The sequence below is a fragment of the Falco cherrug genome, chromosome 1 (assembly GCF_023634085.1).
Source record: "Falco cherrug isolate bFalChe1 chromosome 1, bFalChe1.pri, whole genome shotgun sequence".
In the NCBI taxonomy this organism is placed as follows: domain Eukaryota; kingdom Metazoa; phylum Chordata; class Aves; order Falconiformes; family Falconidae; genus Falco; species Falco cherrug.
Window position 1 is genome coordinate 62300699 of NC_073697.1, and position 24922 is coordinate 62325620.

The 24922-nt window shown below is 36.8% G+C and overlaps 1 protein-coding gene across 2 annotated transcripts in view; it reads right to left on the reverse strand.

The window, feature by feature from the left end:
- FGL1 (fibrinogen like 1) overlaps window positions 1–17037 on the reverse strand; it is a 30863-nt gene extending 13826 nt beyond the window's left edge. Inside the window, exons 1-6 of one of the 2 annotated variants that reach the window (XM_055713091.1) lie at window positions 16060–17037; window positions 14273–14462; window positions 11136–11211; window positions 6826–6934; window positions 5368–5548; window positions 1874–2033 (exon numbers count right to left, since the gene is read on the reverse strand). In XM_055713091.1, the coding sequence (XP_055569066.1) occupies window positions 1874–2033; window positions 5368–5548; window positions 6826–6934; window positions 11136–11152 (467 nt within the window). In that variant the 5' untranslated portion in view covers window positions 11153–11211; window positions 14273–14462; window positions 16060–17037. The remainder of the gene's footprint in view (window positions 1–1873; window positions 2034–5367; window positions 5549–6825; window positions 6935–11135; window positions 11212–14272; window positions 14463–16059) is intronic. The other variant, XM_027802186.2, reaches the window with a different exon arrangement.
- Between the last annotated feature and the right edge of the window lie 7885 nt (window positions 17038–24922).

A 24922-nucleotide genomic window follows, 5' to 3' on the forward strand; every position in this document is an offset into this window, starting at 1 on the left:
TCCAAGGATGGAGACCGTGTATCTTCTTTGGGCAACCTGCTGACAGCTCTCATGGTGAAAAAGTTTTTCCTTATATATAGTCTGAACCTCTCTTATTTCAAATTATGTACTTTGTCTCTTATTCTCCCACCAGACACCACTGTAAAGAGCCTGTTTACTCAACGTGCTCTCAAAGTGCTCTGTTTTCTTAGTGACCTCCTTGTAGGTACAGGCAGGCTGCTACTGAGTTCTGCTTAACTCCAAGCCTGAGCCTGTTCTCACAGGGCAAGTGCTCCAGCCCTTGATCATCTTGGTAGTTCTCTGCTGGACTCTGTAGGTTCATTATATATCTGAACATTAATAAGAAAATATTTTAGACTTTATTATCTTATATATATTATTGATCTTCACAGAATGGTTTCTGTTTCTGACATGTGAAAAGCTGAATCCCACACTAAACTGGTCACTGAATCACCGTCCAAAGAGTAGTCCTAAGAGGTACATTCAAAGGGGTTTAAGTTTAACAAATCTTAAGACCAGAAGAAAACACATTAGCTCAGTCCCATCTCTGGTATAGCACAATTTACCCAAAGTTAAAACATTTTTCCTGGTTAAATCCAGGGGATCTAAGTGAATGTGTAGGTGTATCACAAGCATTGTTTCTTTATTTTCCATGATTTGATTAAGCTGTGAAACTCCTGCAGCTAGATATATCATTTTGTAAACTGAGGTGTTAGCTAGCCATTTCCATTTTTGACTTATTGACTGATTCTAACAATTTTGGAACTCATACTGATGCATAGTTTCAAGAATATATTTCAGTGTATACTGAAAAAATTGAATCTTTTCCCTGCCTACAGTGGCTTTAAAACACTTTCTCAGTGGGTTTGGTTTCATTACGTGTTCTAATGGGGACAAAAATAGAATCTATTTCCTTGATGAGAAGCAACCATACTTTGACCAATGAATGGCTGAAGGTATTAGGCTGGGGACAGGCAGTCATAAGAGAAAAGCAGCACCTGCTACTCAGGTAGCTGGTAGCCTCTGGCAAAGGAGAAGAATGAATTGTGTGTGGTGGTTAACAATTGTAAATGTAGTTTGTCTGACCATATTTTATAAAATAAAAATAGCAAAGTTTTCTTGGCTGGATTGCAGTTTTTCATCCTTTCTGGAGATCGCTTCTGTATTTCACAGGGGTGTTGTCAAGTTAGCTGCAGTAATTATAAACACAGGTAAGAGAACTCCACAGAAGGATGCAGATACATGAAAAGCTAATTGGGCAAAGCAGAGGTTCTAAAATCCTTCTTGTTGCTTCTCATATCTGTAGATATCTGGGGTTTTTTTATATTCAAGTCTCACAGCACCAAAAATGTCACTTCTGGACATTTCCCAAAAAAACACTTGCGTCTTGGCAAAGGCAAGGAGGTTAGGTATTTACAAATCAAGTTCTCCCCATCTTACCTTTCCTGAAGGCATTTTACCATAAGCTACAAATTACCACATAGTGGGCTTCTTTGAAACTTGCTTGCTGATGATTCAAGCAGATTGCTTACATTTTTAGTTTTTTACATTTTTACCGTTTGCAAAAGACAAGGCAGTCCTTTACTTGTCATTAAGAGTTCTTGCTCCAACAATTGTTAATGCATTTGACATTGAAGCGTCCTCACATAAAATGCACAAGCTGTTAAAAAAAGACTAGAAGAGATGTCTCCCCGAAGACAGCCAGAGTCAGAAGCAGTATCTCATCTGGAGGCCATCCCACAGAATAACCATTCCTCCCTTTTATCTGGGATAACAACTTATGTAATTCTAAAGTTAAGATTTAACTTCGCCGCATCTGGTTTAACGTTTCTGCACTTTGTTTCCAATTTTAATGACTAAGTCTAGTACCTACCTATCAAAATTCTGGCTCCCATCAGAACGTCTCTGAAAAACAGTCCAACCACCCCCTTCAGACATGTCACAGAAGGCAAGGAATTCAGTAGGACTCTGGATAGGTTTCATCTTATAAAATCCACTTTGCTTATGGCCGTCATTGTAGATTTCTGCACAATCTGCTCACAAAACATTCATTGGACATCAGTGTTTTTTAGTCTTACACTTACTGACAAAATCAGAAATCAAGTCAGTAACAGAAATCAAGTCATGTCACGTAAGAATCGCGTATGAACCAGGCTAATACAAAATAAATAACCTCTGCAAACACATTTCTATGACTGTTGGGCATTTTCTTGTGTTTGTATTGCTTTAAAACTTTATTGAGCTGGTATTATTTTGACGTTTCTTTAAAAAAATCTTTTTTCCACCATAAAGTATTATCATTTTTGTTTTCATTGACTAGCAAAATAACTCCTCTGGTTTAAGTGGTGTCGCTTTTAATTTAAAAGGGTATCATCCACATTAGAATCCTGTTACAATCTTATAATTTCTCTATATACAAACCACACAGTAATCTTTGAAAATAAACATGTACTTCTATGTCCAGAAAGTCCACAGAGAACTGCCAAAACCAAGAGTATGGAACCTGCAGTGTCAAAAAAGGGAAACAGTTGCTGGACCTCATACTCTTGTCCATTGTACCAAACAGGTACAAAAACATATAGAAGACTACCCCCAAAAAGTGCAATGTATGTGTAAAATGATACTACCTTGACTTAATACCGTTTACGGTCTCAACTGCATTGGCCTTAATGACTAATCAGCATTTAGAGCAATGACAAAATTCAGGGCTCATGAAAATATAACAGCGATGTAATTGTATAATCTTATATTTTTTCCCCCTAGGACTTAAGAAATGAAAGTGGTTCTTTTTTTATATGCAGTCTACCATCAAGTAGTCATACAGGAAAGACGTATAATTTTCAATATTTCTGTTTTTCCTGGCAAAGGTAGGGATGATTAACTGTAAGATTTTCCCTGAAACATTTATGAACGTGCTGGCTGAACTTCCAGGCAAGTTTGGAACTTTCTGAACTATTTTATTTCTTCTCAGTGAAAGTGTCAGTGAAGATTAGACATAGAAAATAAACACTTTATACTGAAACAAACAGAAATGCCAGGATTTGAATAAACTTGAATAGAAAACATTATTTAAATAACAGCTGAGTGGTCTTTCTAGAGAATGTTTGATTAACTTATGGAAAATAGCTTTTCTTGTCTGTTATTTTCTTAGTAGGTTAGCAGAACACGTAAGCATATTTTAATTTTTAGCAGGTGTATTTAATGTGGAATTTCTCCCTCCCTATCTAACCCCAAATTATCCAGCTCTGTTGACATTGAAATGCTATTGTAGTTTGAATAAAATAATGCAGTATCAACAGGGAAAAGCATTTTCCAAGCTACAAGGACAGTGAAAAAATAATGGGAAAAAAATCGGAAACTTGAACAACTTAAATCTGTTATATAGAATCACAGTTTAAGAAAATAAACTGAGACATATGCTAAGAAAGGACAAATACCTTTCAGCTAAATGTGGGTTTAATAGTTTTTTCTAATAACAAATGTGTCAACCATAATCATAAAAGAAAGTATCCCATGATGCTGAATACATAAATTAATATACAGTTAAAATTTAAAGTCAGATGTACAACTGCTTTTATTTTTATTTTAATGGTGCTTTATTATATTTGATGCCTTGTTATATGTTGTGATTTCTTCCAGCATCATGAACACTACAAGCATATTCAAACAATGCTATTGAAAGTTATAGAAGTTTAGACTCTCTAGCACTGGACAAATAAAAATCAACACCATCCAAGAATCAGACTCTCAAATTGTATTTTCAATCCAACTGTTGGTTTGGGTGGTGTTTTATTATTTTAAGAGTTTGGGCCTCACTCCAGCTACTACAAACTAACACACAGCCTTCTTCCAGTGCAGAGCGACCGGTTCACCACCCCCGAACGCTGGCGAGATTACAAAAACAACTTAAAACCAGTACTTTAGAAGCTGTGATGTCCTGAGCTGAACCTAACTAAGTCAAAATGTTGATCTGCTTGAGGGTCAGAAGGCTCTACAGAGCGATCTGAACAGGCTGGACCAATGAGCCAAGGCCAAGTGTATGAGGTTCAACCAGAATTGCCAGGTCCTGCACTTGGGTCACAACAACCCCACGCAACGTTACAGTCTTGGGGCAGAGTGGCTGGAAAGCTGCCGGGGGGAAAAGGTCCTGGGGGTGCTGGCTGACAGATGGCTGAACATGAGCCAGCAGTGTGCCCAGGTGGCCAAGAAGGCCAACAGCATCCTGGCTTGTACCAGAAATGGTGTGACCAGCAGGACTAGGGATGTGATTGTCCCCCTGTACTCAGCACTGGTGAAGCCACACCTTGAATACTATGCTCAGTTTTGGGCCCCTCACTACAAGAAAGACATTGAGATGCTGGACCATGTCCAGAGAAGGGCAACAAAGCTGGTGAAGGGTCTGGAGCACAAGTGTTATGAGGAACAATGGAGGGATCTGGGGCTATTTAGTCTGGAGAGAGGGAGAATCAGGGAGGACCTTACTGCTCTCTACAACTACCTGAAGGGAGGTTGTAGGCAGGTGGGGGTAGGTCCCTTTTCCCAGGTTACAAGTGATAGGACAAGAGGAAAGTGCCTCAAGTTGCACTAGGGGAGGTTTAGATTGGATATTAAGAAAAATTTCTTTTTTCTGAAAGGGTGGTCAGGCATTGGAACAGGCTTCCCAGGGACATGGTGGAATCACCATTCCTGGAAGTGTTCAAAAAAGGTGTAGTTGTGGTACTTGGAGGCATGGTTTAGTGGTGGACTTGGCAGTTCTGGGTTAACAGTTGGACTTGATGATCTCAAAAGTCTTTTCCAACTTAAATGATTCTATGCTTCTATGATTCTATGAAAATGGTGCAACATAACAGAGTATTATTAAAATGAGATGCAGATGTCATTATGTCAGGCTTATGTGTATAAATACAGATGTCTCAGGGACCTTACAGATTTCAACAGAGTTGGTGCGTGCTTGTAAGCCACATGACTCTGTGAATGTGAACCGACCCTGTGGGTTAGAACCTTTTGAGATTAGTTAAAGAAGGGTATTTAGAAATCTGTAATTGTTTATTAACATTTTGTAAATGCCTATTATTGGCTTTTATCTGTTGTATTGCTGATATTTATTCTGAATTTATTGTTCACAGATTGTTTTTTTAATTATGTGCTATTAATAAATCAATAAACTGCTTCAATTATTATTGGATTTATACCGTCTGTCATTAACAATTTCTCCCTGCAGCAGCAGGCCTAGGTGAAAGCTGAACACTGTGTTTTAAACAATTTTCTTTGAGCTTTTAAAACAATAAGTCAATGGGCCCAATTGTGCTAAAGCTTCTGGGTATCATTGCAATGAATGGAGATTGAAAGAATGGTTTCATTTCTAACCTGAATACTGTCTTTTTCCTTCCAAGTCAATGACACTGTTTTCATCTCCTCTGTCACTGTACTGAATCTCTTTCTTCTCTAAAAGCTGTGTAATTTTTAACTGCTGCTGTTCCACACGATGTTCCAGAAGCCTGACTTGGCCCTGAAGTTTTATCTGCTCTTGAAAACAGTTCTGTACATCCTAGAGAGAAAAACATATTGTAAAATCAACAAATTTTTTTGTCACATTTAACATGTGACACAAAAAAACCAACTAAACAAGTCATAAATAGTATTTAACTTGAACAAAACATTTTGGTCACAATTTCCTACAGACACTATGTTGACTTCCACCACAATTGCTACCTCTATTTGAAATTATTTCATATATCACCCAGTGTCGAAACATACAGCTGCCTTGCAAAGAGGCCATCTCTTTAGTGGCTAAACTACCAACTCTTACTGCAAACATGCAGAGGGGACTTAGGGAAAAACACAATAGTACAGACCCTATCAAAAAGATTGCTTATTCTCTGTCACCTGCTGTGTACAGAGATTTGCTGTCCAGTGAGGCCTGCTACTAACATTGTGAAGGTTCTAAATTCCAGAATTTTAAAGAAATGCAGTCCACACTGATACATTTTCGACTTCATTATGCATTTTTCAAATGCTTTTAGATTACATACTTCTTATGATAAATCTTAACATTGTGAACATGAATACTGTAAAGTTTTAAGCTCATTTTTGGCATGCTGAAATAAATAGTCCCAAGGAGCTGCGAATATGCATGAAAAACAGAAGTTAAAAACTTGAAGTCAATATTGTGCTGTAACTTGTACACTTAATTTTGCCATGCAGAGTCAGTGAGAAGTGTGGAGATTCTGACAAGAGAGCTGGAATAACTGTTCCAAATTCTGACATGCTGAATGTACACTGAGCAACAAATAATTGTTTTTAGATTAATGACTATGGTGAAATAGCCACAGTGAATAGAACCCAATCTAGGGAGCTTAAACTAAAACAGCCTGTACAGTTCAAATAGATATTAAACAAATCTGATTTCAACATGGGGGAGAAAAGCCTTTGGAGTTTTATGATACATTTTATAAATGCGACATGAGGTTTTGTATCAGTAACATTGTGTCTGCAATTGTGAATGAGCAGAGTTTAGTAGCTATGATGCTTGCACAAGAGCACAACTAGCACTGTAAAAGTAAAATCAGAGGGCAACCTTTTGGAAATCTGATATGCAAGATCAAATATGCGGTAGTTCTGAATTGGTGCAACCTTATTCGCAAGGCAACATTATTTACACAAGCTAAGGGTGCAGATCTGTAACATTTGCCATCCCTATGGAAGAGATGGTATCTTAGAACATCGCCCTAGCACACTAAACTAGAGAGAAATCTAAAGTAGCATACTGATGTGCACCTCCACTACCATCCACATACTTTCATTTGTATCAGGCTCAGACCTCACCTGTTTTCCATGAACACTCACACCAAAATGTTTCTTGTCACTTTCTTGCTGCAGTGATTTATTTATTTTATTTCTTCTGTCTGGAAGGCTGATACCATTCTGTAAGTTTCTATGCAGCACAAATACAGTTCTGGTTAGACTGACTTGCTTGCAGTACCATTCACAACTCCAAGAATAAACTTTGTGAATGAAACTAACACTATTAATTAGAATCTGCATTTTATTATTCTACTTACATGCAGGGTTTTTTTCATAATTAATTTGCGGTACTAGTTAAAAAGCAGAGGCGCTTCCGCTGCTGTCAAGGAACATCCTTATAAACTATGTCATGACTATGACTTGTTATTTCTGATAGAAGTAAGTGTCGCAGGCCCCTTTGGTTTTTCACTAGAGGATGCAATTCACTTTCAACAAATAGACAAAAGAACTAGAAACATTTCAAGACAATATTTGAAGATAAAAAAATCTATGTCCATGAATTCAGTAAAATGGTTCCTAGACATTATGTTCCATTTGCTTGTGATATTTAGTCACACTGAAAAATTTGATGATCAGACTTTGCAGAACAATCCTGAATACAGGCCTCTGCTTTAACTATTTCTGAAGTGTATCAGATGCTTGCTTTAATTCATACTTAACTGCATTCTAATATACATAGTGGAATAAAGGAATGGGGAATATACATGTGGCAGGACTAGGCAGTTTGTCAGTGACATGTTCGAGAGGAAAAGGTTTGGCTGCCTCTCTGGGTTCGGGCTGTCCTGTCAGGCTGCTTTGACAGCAGATGTGTCTGCAGACTCCAACTGCTCGCTACTAGGTCCTGAGAGGCCATTAAGATGCTTGACCACAAGGAGGAGCTGTAAAGTAAGAAGCATCTTTACCAAACACTAACATTTTTAGAAGAATAAACAAAGTAGCCAATGACCCAATATCCCTGGAGTCCCATCTTATTTAAGAACACTCCCTTGAAAATCTTTTCCAGTTGTTGATGGCTATACAAGAACCCTAGCATACCCTCCTTTTCTTCTAGCTGGAAACAAGAAAGACAATATTTAAAATAGATGCACATACAGGGACAAACTTTCTACAGTGGCTTAGAGGGATGTTATTTGACCATAAGCACTAGTTAATGTGTGACATTGCATATTACAAAGAAAGGATGCACTATTATGCAGTCCTAGGATGGTTGTCTCAACTTCTATCTGCAGCTTCATATAAACCCTTCACAAAAGCTGAGTTGAACTGGGAAATTAAGAAGAGGCTTCCTTGACAGGTCTTTGCAAATTCTCAGACTAGTTCTGAGAACATACAGAAAATTATGGATAACCAGAAAGCTGCATAGGTGGGTTGAGAAATAGTGAATATAAAATTAAAAAAAAAAATATTTCCAAGCTCAACCTGATGAGCTGATGCTAACTATAGAAATAAAGCTTTCAAAAAAGTCCATGTTAACAGTCAGACCAAATATCACTCCTAGTTATATTAAGAGTGATAAAGAGGCCAACATGCCACACTTACCAGTTTTACTGCAGCGTTTGTTTATTGAGAAGGTTAGCTTCTATCAGTCTTAACTCAGTGCTCACAACCTTGAAGAACACGGTAAAATACAATAGGAAAGACCTGAGTAACGCTGCAAACGGCGGCCCCTGTTGCCAGGCCCTTGCAATTTCTTAAGCAAGACTTGAGGTGAGTGGTCTCTTTAACACTGCAAGGTTTGAGCCATGAAAAGCTACTTTCAATTCTGGAGGGAACTCGAGTCTGCACATTTGAGAGGCAGCTGCAGGCAGCTAAGTGTGTTTCTTTCAGGTGCAGTGAAAATGCATCTATCAATTCACCTATTCGTACTGCTAAAGCCATTCTCCTACTGCAATTAAATTATATAGCAAAAGTACAGAACTTCTCAAAAAATGTTATTGCGCCTTAGGAAAGGTTAGTATCTAAATTCAGTAAGACAGTACTTCATATACCACCATAAGAGGTGCTTTCCTTTGAATCAAATTAAACACAAGTCTGCAACAGGCTATGTCTCTAAATACTATTCTTAACTTTGCATTTAATTTGATCTTTTCTTTTTGTTTGCTTAAAAATTATGCATTAATTCATGAACATGAAAAACTAACACGGAGCTGATTCTCATCTGCTTTACAGACAATACACTCGTTATGGGGGAACGGTAATACAGCTACACTACACTTCACAATTTCCTGATGAAAAGGACTTAAGCTCACAGTGCAAGTGACGATCAAGAAATCACCAGCCATCCTAAATAAGTACACCATAAAAAGAGTGAGCAGAAATGAGTTTTGAAAGTAGCATACATATGAAAAGTACTGCTATCTGATACTTGGCTTGCTCTCCCTGACTCTAGCTTCCTCATTGATGTCTCTTTCTGTCAACTCCAGACAAATCCCATCACACTTCGCTGCTGGATGGCAGACGGCAATACCACAATCCTCGTATTTGGAATTCCACACCTGTTTTTCCCATGGGACAATCACAAGTTAGCTGCGTAACTTCAGGGTGGATTGATGTGGCTTTTAGATCTGCAGGTTACCAGGCTGTTCTTTGAATGCACTACTACACTTTTTCACAGAGTAACTCTTTTGTTACTTTGTTTTATTTAACACTGGAATTAAACCAGTGTACAGCTAGAGTAATATAGAAACAGAACGTAACTTAGGGTTATAATAGTTAGCAGCTATAACATATTGCTATTCCTTTTGTTAGATACAGACGGAAGTTAAACTATTAAAATGTTGAAATACTCAATAAAATGTGAATTTGATTGTTAGTCTCCAGTGGACAGTAGTGCCCGCTAATTGAAACCAGACTGAACATAACCTGTTCTGTCTGTTTCAGTGAAGCAACTGCTTGAACTCCACATTGAGAAGCAATTACCTAACAACTGCTGACATCTCTGCTCTTGGACATGCAGTCACATATTTAACCAGCTGCTGCAATTAATGTTCATTCACAATCTTTACTTCATTATTGTGTGAATTACTTAGTAGCTAGTGACCTTCCATTAAAATTGATGCTATAAATTACTCAGAATACTTTATGAAAACTATAAAAGCACAAAATTTTTACTTGAGGTGTTATTTCCTGTATTTTTAGAGTTTAAATAAGCTCCAAAAAATCTCGATTAAGATTAGTGTTTTAATGAGATTTAAATGTGAAAACTTAGAGAAAAATTTCAGAATGTTCCCATTTTTTTGTCACAGGGTCAGCTAAAGCCCCTAAAATTCCAAATGAAAAAATCAAAAGAAAGCAACTGCATTTCATTGTAACGCCTTTTTCTCAGTAGGCTTCTATAAAAATTAGTAAGATCTTTCTCTGCTGAGCAGAAGTGGAGGGGCAGGTGCCTCCTGTTCTGCCCCTAAAAAGCTACTTACGTGAACAAAAGGCTTCTGTAAGATAATGTAAGCCACAAACTGATGCTTACCCAGTTGTAAATTCGGCAACCACTTCCACCTAGGCAATATGAATCAACAACTTAGTCTCCCAGGTCCCTGCTAGTTAGGACCTGAATATCAAACTAGGAAGGACAGCAAAGACAAGCAGTACAAGACTGGTGAGGTTAAAAATATTTTAAGCAGTTAAGTGTGATTGTGTTAGGGTTTTTGTTGGAGTGGCAGAATACATAGCAGGTTTGGGAGCTAGAAATGAAGGAGCTTTGATTGTTGTTTCTGAGTTTGAATTATAACATAGTAACAGGGGAACAAGATGTTATTTGAGAAGAAGTTGTATGGCAAGTGGACAAGGTAGAAAAGGATAGAAACATTCTTCATTATGAGTGTCAATGACCAGAAATACTACTGCTGTAGCCACTGCTTTAGGAGTTCCTGGGTTTTGCCTTTCTGTAGGTACACTGCTTAGAACTAAAGGTGTTATTCTGAGTTAGCATTCTCCCTGAATGGTAGTATAACTCTTCTGTGTTTCTTTTGTACAATGTACCTGTTAATGCATCATGTGTTACCTTTTTTAGCAAAGATATTCTATCACCTCTTATCTAATGTTGGATCCAGTAACAAACTGACTGGATTGCTTTCTTCAGTGCTATTGCCCAGTCATTTTTCTTCCATTGTATATTTATGCATTTGTTTCCTTTTTCCTTATTGGAAACTTGTCCCCACTGAACACCGTTTGAGGTTATTTCCCCAGTCTTTCAGGTTTGTTCTGAATTCTAATCTTTTCCATCAAAAGTTTTGGCATCCCATGTAGCTGAAATACATTGTAAGCACTATGGAGGACAAGGTATAAAATATTTAGAAGAAACTCTAGAGGCAGATTTAATTACTAGAACTTACAGAGCTGCCAGTGACATCCATCAAGCTAGCTGCAAGGACAAAATCAATCATTACCAAAATCTTCATTCTTTGGAAGCTGTAAAGTAGAGGAACAAATGAAATACTAGTTAACATAAACATTAAAACTAAATATTTACACCTGACCACCTGACATCTTAAATTTTACTTGAAATAAACTATTTAACCTATAATTATTTTCCTACATGTTATAAATATAATGTATATTTAGGCTTCATTACAAATGTCTAAAATAGTCTGATCAAGTACAACTTCAAATCCTAGTGAAAACAGAATCTATCCTTTAGGCCACTTTGTATCAGAGCTCTCCATGTATTTTAGGACAGCTATTCACGATTCAAACCCACACATTTTATTGTAAAACAAGCTAAAAGCAAAATAGCATTTAAAATGCTCTGGAGAGCAGGGCAATATTCCTTGTTGGTCCTTTGAAGTTGGGAGAAAGCTCTCTCTTATATTCAAGTAATTAAAATCTAAACTGGGCTAGTTGTCCTTGAACTAAAGAAGATTTGTGCAACCTTTCTATGTCAGGAGAGGATGGAGATAATCTTACTATTAGAGAGGAACTCTGGGGAAAAATGCATAATAGTTATCAGCTTTCATTCTAACGGTGACAAGGATGGCATCTTTCAATGGACGGCTATGCATATTTTGTACTGTATGAACCACAGCATTTTAAATGCCATTATGACATGTGAAAATTATTTTATATGCCAAAACAACCACCATTGTATCTCACTGCCCTATAAAATGAGCTGATATACCTTCACAATTTTCTGTTAGGTAGATGTGTGCTTTTCAGCTCACAGATGAGAAACCAAGGCCTTTAATTACTAAAACATTTACATAGGTTATACATGAACCAATTCTAAGTTGATTAGTTAAACTGCTGCAAGCTATCAACTGAGGAATGTTTCTTTTTTTTTAACTTAAAATATTTTCATTGAGCATATGCTAATGCTTGTTTAAACCAAAATATGTGTCCACTCTGCTTTTTCTACTTACTAAACTAAATCAGCTAACTACATGTTAAAACATTTCTGGGTAGACAAAGCATAAGACCTCTAATAGAGATTAATGATTCAACGTCAGCATGTGCTTATTGAAACACCAACTTTATGGAAATTTCCACTCATGTTTCTACAGGAATTAATATAGACCTGCGGAACTTTGGCAGACTGTGCTTTTCACTGTGCAAAGATAAGCAAGGTGCTTAAGTAAGTTGTTTAGTTCTAAGATTGGACAAGTCCAACTTTATTTTCACCAGTCTCTGAAAACCTCATGCAAGAGTACTAATTACAGCCCAGCCAAATTTCAGGTTTTCAACACCTACCTATGAAATACTTAGGATGCTTTTTAAAATTACAGTTATCTTATTTAAGTAAGCAACCTTGGTTTTATTTTTAGTTCTGAGTTTTGCTTGTTTGAAAGCATCATATTTGAAAGCATTGAGTTGTGAGGCCCAAGTGTATCTGTATAAAGCTTGTTATACCACTTCTTGCACTGGACCGATGCAGGGACAAGGTGTTGAAGGTACTCCATATCCACTGACTCATGTCACAGACAGCTCAGAAGGTTTTTTAAGCATTTTAGACATACACAACATCTACCATTAAGCTGCAAATCACTATACTAAGCTGATGTCTATCTATAAGGATTCCAAAGGATTCCAAAACATTACCTATAGAATGTTTCTTGAGTAGAAAGTGTGAACTGAAAATCTTAGGCTAAGTTACTTCTAAACCATAAAGTTTCTGAATTTAAGTTGTTTTTCTTTATGCTAACCAAATAAATGTTATATAATTTGAATTAGAAACTTTTCCATAATTCAATGCAACAGGTTCTGCTGCTGTTTGAAGTGGTGAATCCTATGAATTTTAGCCTTAAAAAATGAAGGGAGGAGGGAATCCACAAGAATTGCCTGGCATTGAATTGTTATTTAGATTTCTGCCATGATAAAACATGCACTTTCACTTTACTACAGTAGTAATTAAGGCTATTGCAGCCACCACTGTTTTGAAAGCAGCTGTTGCCATCTGTTGCAATGACACTGTGAGAGGAGTGAACAAAGAGTACATTAGCTATCTGGACAATCTGCAAATGATCTATCTCTGATAATTGCTGTCCTGACTCCATGCATATCTTAAATATGTTTTCTATGACAGAAGGGACTATATTTTTTCACTGGAAGATTCATATTTAACTGTTTTGCTTCATTCTCTGTTATTTTCCTTATAAAAGCACACTGTTCTCCCTCTACATTAGTCTTAATACTCAAACTGTTCTATCATAATTTCACTGACTGTGAATGCCTGAATAGTGCAGTCGATCTTCAAAGGGTTGCACAGTTTACAGCTACAGTCTTCTTATTTTTTAAAAAAAGACTATCAAGTAAATGTTGTATACTATTCAGATAAATTTATGTCGGGGAAAAAAAAAAGAAATAGAAGATTATCAGGCACAATCAAGGTAGAGCACATCCCTTACAGCATGTGTGAGCTACTATGAGCAAGCTGCACAAAAGGAATGAAGAGCTGAGGAGTGCAGTGTGCAGTTGGTTTGGTCTGTCATCTCCAGATGAAGTCACCTTTCTATTTAAAGGGTGCCTCTTTCTAAAGCATGTTGCTGTTGTGGGGAACTTCAGAAGGGCGGCATTTGGAAGACAGCTTTGCATATATCAGCTTTAGCGCTGAACCAAGGTATGCTCAAAAGATATCGAAATATAGGAATACTCTCATAAATAAAATTTTAAATGTCTTGATTTAAATACATTGCTCAAGATATTTTAATACTGGAGTTTAATTTTTCAGAAAGGAAGCTGGACAGTAAACTCAAGATGGATTATTGATAGTGTAGTCACTCACAACATGAGCTCACTATTATTGTAAGAGAATTAAAAGGCATATAAACAGGGAGATCAAGAGCTCCATTTAGCAGTGTCAGTCAGAAACAGGGAAGACACTGAAACAGAGAGGACACAGGAAAAAAAACAGCGTGGACCTGAAGAAGGAACAAGAGTTGGGGGGACCAAACTCTTTGTGCTGTTGTCCTCCCAAAAATGGAGTCACGAAGACTAGGCTGAGGCACAAAAACTCAAGCTCTGAAAGGAAATGGCTGACCTAACAGCGTTTCTCTGCTTCTGTCACTGCCCAGCAGGGAGACCCAGACAAGGCAGAAGACAGTGAGCAGTGCTGATCCTGGAAGGGGCAGTACCTTGTACCTTTGAGTCAATTTCTCAGCAGGTATAAACTCCCATAGTTTATCTGATCCCACAGTTGCAGTGGCATGAGATTCGCTGAGCTGTCAACCCTACAGTGGAAGAAAAGTGGTATATAGGATCAAGCCCCATATATGCTCAAAGCGCTTTGCATACACTAACTGAATCAGCAGGTTCGGTCTTGGAATTAATATGGGTAACTCTTTACTTAGTTTTCCACATGTCTCAAAAAGTTTCAGAAAAGTTTGTATTACTAACAGTTCTCTGAAAGTGTACATCCATGTTCTTTGGTAGTATGTAAAGCTAAAGTTCTGTCCAAGGGAAGCTTAAAATCTTGCTCTAGGAAGACTGCTTTGAAAGTCAGTTTTTCTTAAACTAATTGTTCCATTCATTTAAATATTTACCCTGGTTGTTATATAGCTATTTAAAATGCATTATGCAGAAATGTATGTGGAGGGTAAAATAAAAAATGTAGGGAGAGAATAAAATCCAACAATAAACATTCACACACAATGCAGTAAAAGTGTTCACTCCAAAAACTGTAAAAAAAATTGTGAATTCTAATCCATGTCACAGATGAAAGTAATTGCATAACTTAGCAAATATTTTTGTGGTGTTGATGCTAGTGAATCCAAAGAATGGATTCTCAGTGAATCTGAGAGACTTCCAAGACTTTTGTTATAACACCTGTTTTGGCTTAACAAAACAGAAAACCAGATTTGTGCAGGGGAGATCCCTTTCCAGGAAAATCTTAAACTCAGACAGTAGATGTGGAGTAATTTTCACACATCATGACAGAGAAAAACTTAGTGCAATATTTTTGGGCTGAGAACACAAGCCCTCAACACTCTGCTGAAAAACAAAGAATCACTTTCTGTTTTAATAAAATTGAAGTTTAAGGGCAATTGTTGTGAAACCTTGAAATTTTATCCATGAGATTACTCATCTATTATTCAAAGATTATACCTGGAATGTGCACGTGCACAGCTGTGTGGAAAGATTTCTCCAACACTACGGAATAGAAGTTCTAGAAATGTATCTTTTTCCTTCTAAATTTCCCCTAAATTTGATGTTTTTCCAAGTCTTTCAATAACAGGTTACTAAATAGATTTGATGACATTAGAGAAACTCTGTGCTATGAAGATTTTGAACTGTCAGCCTTGAAATCTGGAGATAGCAAACTAGATGGAACTCAGATACCTATTTCTCTTTGTACAGTATCAATAAGAATTGCATTGCTAATAAATTGAACAATAATAAGAGAGAATCTGCCAAAAGGACAAATAATTACTTGAAAGATTTTTGTTTGCTTTCTTAAAATTCAAACTGGTTTTAGTGATTAAGCTCATGCACAAATTTTGCTTTATTGGGTAGTGTTACAAAAATTGCCCCATTTTCCTCATCTGAAAAATGGACAATAATTCATGATTTGATCTTCTTTTAGGCTTAAAAAGCAGCCTTGTTCATACAGCCATATATTACAAATTTAGAACCTACAGAATTGAATTTGAGGTTTGTTAACTAACTAGATATCGTAGCAAAATAACTACATCCTGTTAAAACATTCATACACCATTAGCAACATTGCACCAATTATATGGCCTTCAAAAACACATTACTTTTAAACCATAACTATAGCAATCACCCCATATTCTTCCTTCTTCCCCCACAGATACCTAAAATGTTTACCTTTACCCTCTGGACAGAACTCAAAGTTGTTAAATCTTCTTAAGCTGATGCAAAGAATTCCAGAGCCCTTCCCAGGCAGCGATTGTTTTTGCTATTAAATTCTGTAGAGCTGAGGCTTACATCTGCTATGAGTCACTGGGCAGGAATGTTACTGAGAAGTTGCAGTTTATCAAGACTAAATTGCAACATAGGAAGAAGACGATAATTCTATGCCTAACACAACACATCTGAAATAAAAATAGACCAAAAATAACAAAGGATCATCCATTCCCTTTCACTGCTCTGATCCAGGAAATTGCTGTCAGCATCATACTCAGCTATATACTCCAGCACTTTCCTGAATCAGAGCCTAAATCTCTTAGGCTGCTTCAGAGATATATAGAAAGCATAACTGACTCAACCGATATAGAAATAAAAAAATAATCACTCAGACTAGAAGTTACATGTTAGAAGCGATAAAATAAAATCTGCTAACTCCTGCCCCCAAAGTAATATAGTAAAGACAAAGCCAAAGAAAGAAAAAGGACAGTCTCTTATTTGATGTAAGTCACTATTTTTAGCTAAATTAGAAGGCGCTCAGAAGCATATGATCTCAGCGACTTGGTTAGATAAAATCACTTTCAATATAAGCTTTTTAGAGCCAGATGAATACATCAAAGGATGTTTTAAATGCAATTTGTTTTGAGTGTTCGCCCTCCTTCTATGTTGGCTCTTCCCCAAAAGTTCAATAAATGAGTATGCTTAAAAGAACACTTCTGGAAGAAGTGAACTCTTAAAGAAATATTGAACAAAAGCAGTAAGGTTTACATTCCACAACAGAAATATTCACACCATCAACTTCCTTTTGAAGACTAATACTTGTTGCACACTTCCTCTGAATGATTTCTGGTGTATTGCTCAGAATCTGTTTACCAGGCAGTATTTCTCTTTACTAATTACATTACATCAACTAATTAACTTTATATTCTGAATTTCAAATATTTAATAATTGCAATAAATTTCTCATGAGTAGCCTGCACTAAGAATCATTCAAAAACTCAAAATCATTCAGCAAGTAATTTTTACTGGGAATCTTACTATGGCTAATGACTTCTGCAAGGAGGGAGGTACCTGTTCATAGGGTGACTCAACTCTAATCATTACTCAGTGGATGGGCTCTGAATTTAGAAAGTGTAAAAAAGGCATGGCATTTTAAACTCGGATTTATTAACCATTTAAACAATTTATTGAGGCCTACAGGTAGATTCTCCATCACTCGAAGTCTTTAAACAAAGACTAGATGGTGAAAATGTATGGCTGTGATTCAGTTAAAAAAAATATATATACAGCATTAAGGCAAAGATCTGCATTACTCAAGAACTCTACAGTCTAACCATCATCAGAATGATTTTGCAAGAATAAACATACTAAATAGAAGACTCTCAAAGTGTATACAAATGGAAGTCATATAAGCACAAAAGGAAGAGAGAAAGGTCTTTCTTAGACCTGTTGGATACATCCACTATTGAAAACTGGCAAATGTCATACACCTTAACATGTCCAGTAAAGACCTGGCAGTTCACAGAAATCTTATTCAGATTTGCTGCTGTTGGGACAATTTGCACAGAAGTGAAGGAAAATATGACAAGGATCATGAATTACTCTTTTATCAGGTTTTTTTGACAAAAATTTGTATAAAGGATAAAATGCTGTTCCTCACTTCTACACTAAATTAAGATGGTTTTTACTTCCTATAAGCAAGGTAAAAAGCCATTTGTATTAAATCCATCTTACATCTTATATATAAATGGACATATAAAAGAAATAGTTAGCACAAGAAATCAGCAGTCTTTTTTTCCATTATATTACCATTTTCAGCTGAGTACTTTCCCAGGTATTTTATGACAGAAATTCAACAGCTTTAGGCAATTCCAGACGTGGATACAGGCTTCTGTGAGGAGTGGATTGAGAGCAGACATGCAGAGGAGGACTTAGATGAAAAACTAAATATGAGCCAGCAATGCATACTCTAAGAAAACCAGTTGTATCCTGGGCTGCATCAAAAGAAGCATGGCCAGCAGGTCAAGGGAGGTGATTCTCCCCCTCTTCTCTGGTGAGACCCCACCTGGAGTGCTGCGTTGAGCTCCGGGGCCCCCACCATAAGAAGGACATGGACGTGTTGGAGTGAGTCCAGAGGAGGGCCATGAAGATGATCAGGGGGCTGGAGCAGCTCTCCTGTGAAGAAATGCTGGGAGAGTTGGGGTTGTTCAGCCTGGAGAAGATACGGCTCCAAGGAGGCTGTATAGAGGTCTTCCAGTACCTTAAAGGGGGCCTACAGGAAAGATGAGGAGGGGCTTTTTATCAGGGAGGGCTAACAATTTTAAACTGCAAAAGCATAGATTTAGATGATATTAGGAAGAAATTCTTTCCTGTGAGGGTGGTGAGGCACAGGAACAGGTTTCCCAGAGCAGCTGTGGATGCCCCATCCCTGGCAGTGCCCAAGGCCAGGCTGGATGGGGCTTTGAGCAGCCTGGTCTAGTGGAAGGTGCCCCTGCCTGTGGCAGAGGGGTTGGGACTAGATGATCTTTAAGGAACCATTCTATGATTCTGTGATTCTAAAATCAGCAAACACAAGATAATATGTTCAAGGTATCATCCTTTCATCTTTCAGACTCAGAAGAAGTTGCAAACACACAAGAAGCTTTCATAGCACAAGGAACCACTGTTTTTTCCTTTGATAAGCTGTGAATACAGGTGTTAAGCACCATTTATAAAATATAAGACTTTACTTTTTCTCATGTGTATGATTTTTACCCAGGAAACTTTTAATTCACCTCTAGCTGTAACAAAGACATATGGCAGGGTCAAAGATTGTACAACCACACATGGTAACTCTGTGCTTGTCAACATGTACTTTCATTCTATCTGTTACAAATAAATTTGTTTATGCTCGTCTGTGCCTTGTTTTAGCTTGTGTAATACTAAGGATAAAATAGAAAACATGTAATGGATTCCATTCTAGGACTGGATGAAATCACATATTTGAAATTGTGCATTCAGCACTGTATATCCAACAAGATGAAAATTAAATGGTCTTTTACATGTTAAACAGTAACAATAATAACTGGAAATATTTTTAAATGGAATATGCTGTTTGGTTTTGTAACTTGGACATTGGTTTTGTTTTTCTCCTGAGGGGGGAAAAAAAACCCATCAAACACCCCCCTCCAAACCCCAACCTGACTAATTCCATCAATATTGTGATGTCTGAGTAAATTGAAGGTTTTTTTTATTATTATTTTTTAACATATAAAGTAGTAGCAATGTGTTACTTCCATAATAATCTTTTTTTACTGAAACAGAACAGAGCTAAAATCAAAGATAAGCCAAACTCAACTTTATGACTAAAAATCTCTGTATGTCCATGTTTTTAAAGGCAGCCTCCTCTCCAAAAGTAAATGTATATTTTACAAACTGACTTAAGAATTGCATAGTATGTTTACAAGAAAATAATATTAACTAGTTTTCGTAATTGACAATGTGCCAGTTACCAGAATACTATTGTAACTGCCCATTGTAAGTGTATTCCACAAATAAAAGCACTGCATTAACAGCTTCACACATGTAATGCTGTGGGTGTTTGCATAGCTGCCTGTCACGTTAAATGGCTTCCAACATTACATGGCAGACTACTGATGAAAGCAAATACAACTCTATATGCTTGAGTGTTCAACAGTTCACTTTAATTATATTTACGTAAGAGATGGCCCAAATATTCAAGAGAGTTAAATGATCATAAAAGCTACGCTGGATGTAGTCAACAGTTCAGACTGCTGAAAAAAAATATATCCACTAAAGCTTTTGAAAGTTAAATACAGTTATTAGATGTTAATACTTTGTTTATTTGGAGACACATATCAAAAAACAGAGTATGTCATACTTTTGCATTAAGCGATTCTCAAGGTTCCTTCTTACTGAGGCAATTCAGCATTTCAGGATTCCTTTGGAATAATCTATACCAGTTTAACATAAGTCCTACTTAGATGAATGACAGCAACTCTCTCTTGTGGATTATCTTGTTTATATACAAGAAGCTTGCACTGAAGTATTAAAACAGTTACAAAACAAGATCAAATTAAAGTGACATGCTCTTGGCAGTACAAAACCCTGAAGTTATGAGATGTTGATGATGGACGTCCTTGATGCAATTTTGGTTATTCACAGTGAAGCATATGAAGAAGTCCTGTTGTATGAAACACAACAGAAATGAACAAAAAGGAGCAGCATTGTTGTTCACTATTCCAATTCTCCTCTTACTCAGTACTACCTTTTCCTGAGGGGTACTGGTTTTTTTGTTTCTCTCCAGAACATCGTTGCCCTCTTCCTGTATTTGTCAGTTTTCTGCTTCTTTCATTCCACTGACTCGCATAGTTCCATGAGGTAATATCCAGTGTCTCTGCAGTAACCTTCAGACAAGCTACCCTAACATACGTGATCCGCTGCAAACTTCAGTCTTTGAAGAAGATAGTGGCCATTAATGTTTCACTTGCCTATTCCTTTAAGGAATATTGTGCACTTGCTTATGTGTGACAGTTAGCCACCTCTATCATACAATTTATTAGTAATATTTTACTTTTTCAATATCAGAGGAGTTAAGGGTACTAGAAGCCAATAGTTTACTTACTTTTGGACAAATAAGAAACTTCAGAATATTTTAATGCTCTTGACTCTTTTAACATGTTGTCTTCAAAATGCTTGCCACAATCCTAATGAAAGCAGTGGTAGAAATAAATTACTCCAAAAATACAGAAGTCCATTTATAAACTTAGGAAGATTTCACCTACTATATAAATACATTGCACAGAGTGACCAGGGCCTATGACTGCAACTTCAAGTGTATGAATAACGATCTCTGAAACTTGCATAATCACATGATGAATTTGAAATGTCAGGGCAATAAATGTAACTCCCTGATGAGGCAAAGAGATAAGCAGAAAAGAACTTATCACATATTCTGAAATGGTAGAATGAATGTGCTTTATTTTTTGGTGCATGGATAATAAAATCCACACAACAATAAAATCCAATTGTTAAATAATTCACCTCATTTTTATGTAGTATTCCAAGAAACAGGTGCACAATCATCTCAGTAATTTCATAATCTGTCATTTCAGATATACCATACAGAAATCAGCAACACACCTTCATTATCATGGATTACAAGATCAGCAAATTCAACATATTTAGTCATTGTTTTATCACACTCCAAATATGGCAAAACCCTTCGAATTCTTATCAGAAATATAAAGTGAGCAGTCCCTCCCATAATTTTCAATAGGCAGTAGCAAAGACAGTATTCCTAGCATAGATGGAACACATCACAGAAGTTAAAGCTCTAACAAACATTTATATCTGTACATATCTCCTTTGCAGAATATAGAAAAAGGGTGAATTTGGTGAAGGTCCAGAGTGATTTTTTTAAAAAATTAGCACAATAAGTTCCATTGCTGATGCTTGCCTTCTATTCATTAACCCCAAGATCATAACAAACATGAATTAAGCTATGTTGTAAGGAAATTGTATATGGCAGACAACTGACTTGCTCAAGATCTTTGTGTGAGCACTAAGAAGAGAACACGGTCCATAATTTTCTGCCTTACTCACAAGGACATCTTACATACCCTGCCTTCTCCTGGCTGCCTCCTTTACACATGAAGATTCCTGCTGATCCTAGTTTTCCTTTTGTTCTCTCCAAAAGCATCCTTCTCCTATATTCTACTTTGCAAAAAGTATGTAATCTCTTTGGGAAGGTGTGCCAACTAAACTCTCTTCCTTAGTATTTACCAATTTAGTGTTGTTATCTACCTGTACCAACCCTAATCAATAGCACCAAATCTCTGCTACCCCTCTTATCATCAGAAAAAAAAAAAGGAACCAAAAAGCAATTTTATTATAAATGTGATAGAAAAATTTAGATTACAAAGTTATCTTCAAAACATTTCAAAATCACTCTAATTTAAGTCCTTACACACACACACAGATGTAGTCATTGGACATGCCAGACCATTGTACTTTACTCAGTACTTCTGTATTTGCAAAACCTCTATCAGAAAAGCAAATATCTATGTCAAAAACATTATTGCTAGAGGATGAAATGCAGTATTATCATAAAATTAATCAAGTCTGTGTAACTGCAGTGGAACTCCTTATAATAACTTTTTTTATAAAAAATAAATAAACACTAGATTATGAATATAAAACCATGTAATTATTAAGAAGTTTTTATTTTTCTGGATCAGATGATCACTATTAAACTACATAGTGGCGATCAAATGACCTACGTACGACTTTGTCAGACTTTTTCCATTTAAAGAAATGCAAACACATAAATTAGTGGCTTTGATGAATTCACTGTAGCTTATATATGCTAACTATTTTAATGCTGATGTTTGCAACATAACTGAAACCAGCCATACAGTGTAGAGAAAGCACTTTGTTGTAAATATGCAGGAATTACTGCTATCAGATACATTTCAATTTACAATTACAAAATAAAGAAGTAGAAAGTATCTACAGTCTTTTCATCTTAGAATGAACTCTCAAATAGTTGTACAGTATCTTTCACTCTATACACTCAGACCCAAGGTTGTGCGTGCTGTGGTTTAAACCCAGCCAGCAACTAAGTACTACTACACAGCTGCTCACTGACTCCCTGTCACCAGTGGGATGGGGAGGAGAATCGAGAAAAAGGTAAAACTGAAGGGCTGAGAAAAGAACAATTTAATAATTGAAATACAATTTTAAAAATAAAAATAACAATTGTAATGAAAAGGAGGGAGAAGGGGAAAGAATAAAATCTAAAGGGAAGGGAAAAAACCCAAGTGATGCACAATACAATTGCTCACCACCCACTGACCAATGCCCAGCCAGTCCCCCAGCAGCGATCAGCCCGCCCCGGCCAACCCTCCCCAGTTTATATACTGAGCATGGTGTTCTATGGTATATGGAACACCTCTTTGGCTAGTTTGGGTCAGCTGTCCTGGCTGTGTCCCCTCCTGATGTCTTGTGCTCCTCCTTCTCACTGGCAAGGCCTGAGAAACTGAAAAGTCCTTGACTTAGTATAAACATTACCTAGCAGCAATTAAAAACATCACTGTGTTACCAACATTATTCTCACACCAAATCCAAAACACAGCACTGCACCAGCTACTAAGAAGAAAATTAACTCTATACCAGCCAAAACCAGGACATATGAAATAAGCATGTTTCATACAACAAAACTGGTTATGCCTCATAGCCCCATCCCATCGCTTCTTAACACTAGGTTTGATACTGGTCACTAATATTTTACTAGAATGTAATACCTCGAGTGCATCTAACAGCAAATATTGCAGACTGATGAGGTAACAGCAGTATCAAAAGGATTACTTTGCTCACCCCTACAGATGTGGGGAAGGTTTACAACAGGGAGCATGCCCATTCTTTGGCTGAGATTCAAGTGCTTTTTCCAGGGTCTGACCAGGTTAGCTAATACCTATCTCCCAATTATTCTGGTTTCCTTTACTGCTTCTGATGCCTATTATGCTTGAGTGGATCATCAAAAATTGCTGTCTTCTTTAATGGCAGTGAATTGGCTAACCCTTGACCAGCCTAATGCTTGACTTCAAATGTCTGTGCCTCTGCCCTACACCTGCTGGATTTATTCTTAGACCCCATAGAAATAAGTGGACACTTTATCTTCCTGTATAAATCAACTCAAAACTCTTTGTTAATGCCTTAAAAGATCTTTCCAATCTAATGTTAGGCAAAGAAAGAAAAACAGCCTTTAGTATAGACACCTGATTGTCAGAGTGTAGCTATATTATGGTAGACTAATTCAGTTTTGGCCAGTTTCATTTTGGTAGCAAAAATTTCTTTGTCACAAAATCAACAAAAAAGTGATTATTTGAACTGAATGCTCTATTAATTACTGTCTTTGCTTCAGGGCCTTTAAAAATCTCTCCCCAACTACTCCTTGCATCCCCTCTGTCTCAGTAAAACTTTAGTCCTTCACTTCTTATTGCCCCTAGTCCTTACATGCCTGTATTTTGTTTGCTTTCTCTCCTTTCACTCTGGAACAATAAAGTAAAGTTAACAAGATACAGCCAGCAGAAGTGCAAGGAAAAAATCATCACACATCTCTGACATAGCTTTCCATCCTAATTAAACTGGGCTATCTCAAAGATAACCCATTCAGTTTCTATGAGGTTGCATTCATTAGCATGTCTGCTGATGGAAGCACTTACAACAGAGATCTTTATAGGAGGAATTAGTTACTGTCAATCTAGAGGCTCATTAGTGTTCATATAGGACTTCACCCAAAATATATTTTTTTTTAATTAACAGGACATTCTTTTAGCCATATTAGTTTTGCCTCACAGTCACTCCCAAATCCTGATAAGTTATTTTTCAACAGTAGTGGAGAACCATATACTTAAAATAATGCTTCTTGCATTGGAATCCATTATTCCTTAATGCTTACTGAATCTTTTTTCAGTGCTCATCCCCAATGAAAAATGGCTTTGAGGAGCTGGTACTGTTCTATTATTATTTTTTTTTAAAGAACAAGTTTGCAGCCAATTCCAGAAAAGGGACAGAAAATAAGAGAAAAATCATTGGCAAATGTCAAGCAGGAATCAGAATAATGATGCTGTAAGCTCCTATGAGAGACATACTACCAATATATGACATCCTGTGGTAAGGAAAGTATGTAGTTATGACATACAGGGGACTACGATAAAGACATTGTTACTAAAACATACTAAAATCTATTTGATTTCTTGGTTTTCCTTAACAGTGTATTACGTTTTTACATAAGATTCCTTTTTTCCCCTGCAGGAAGTTA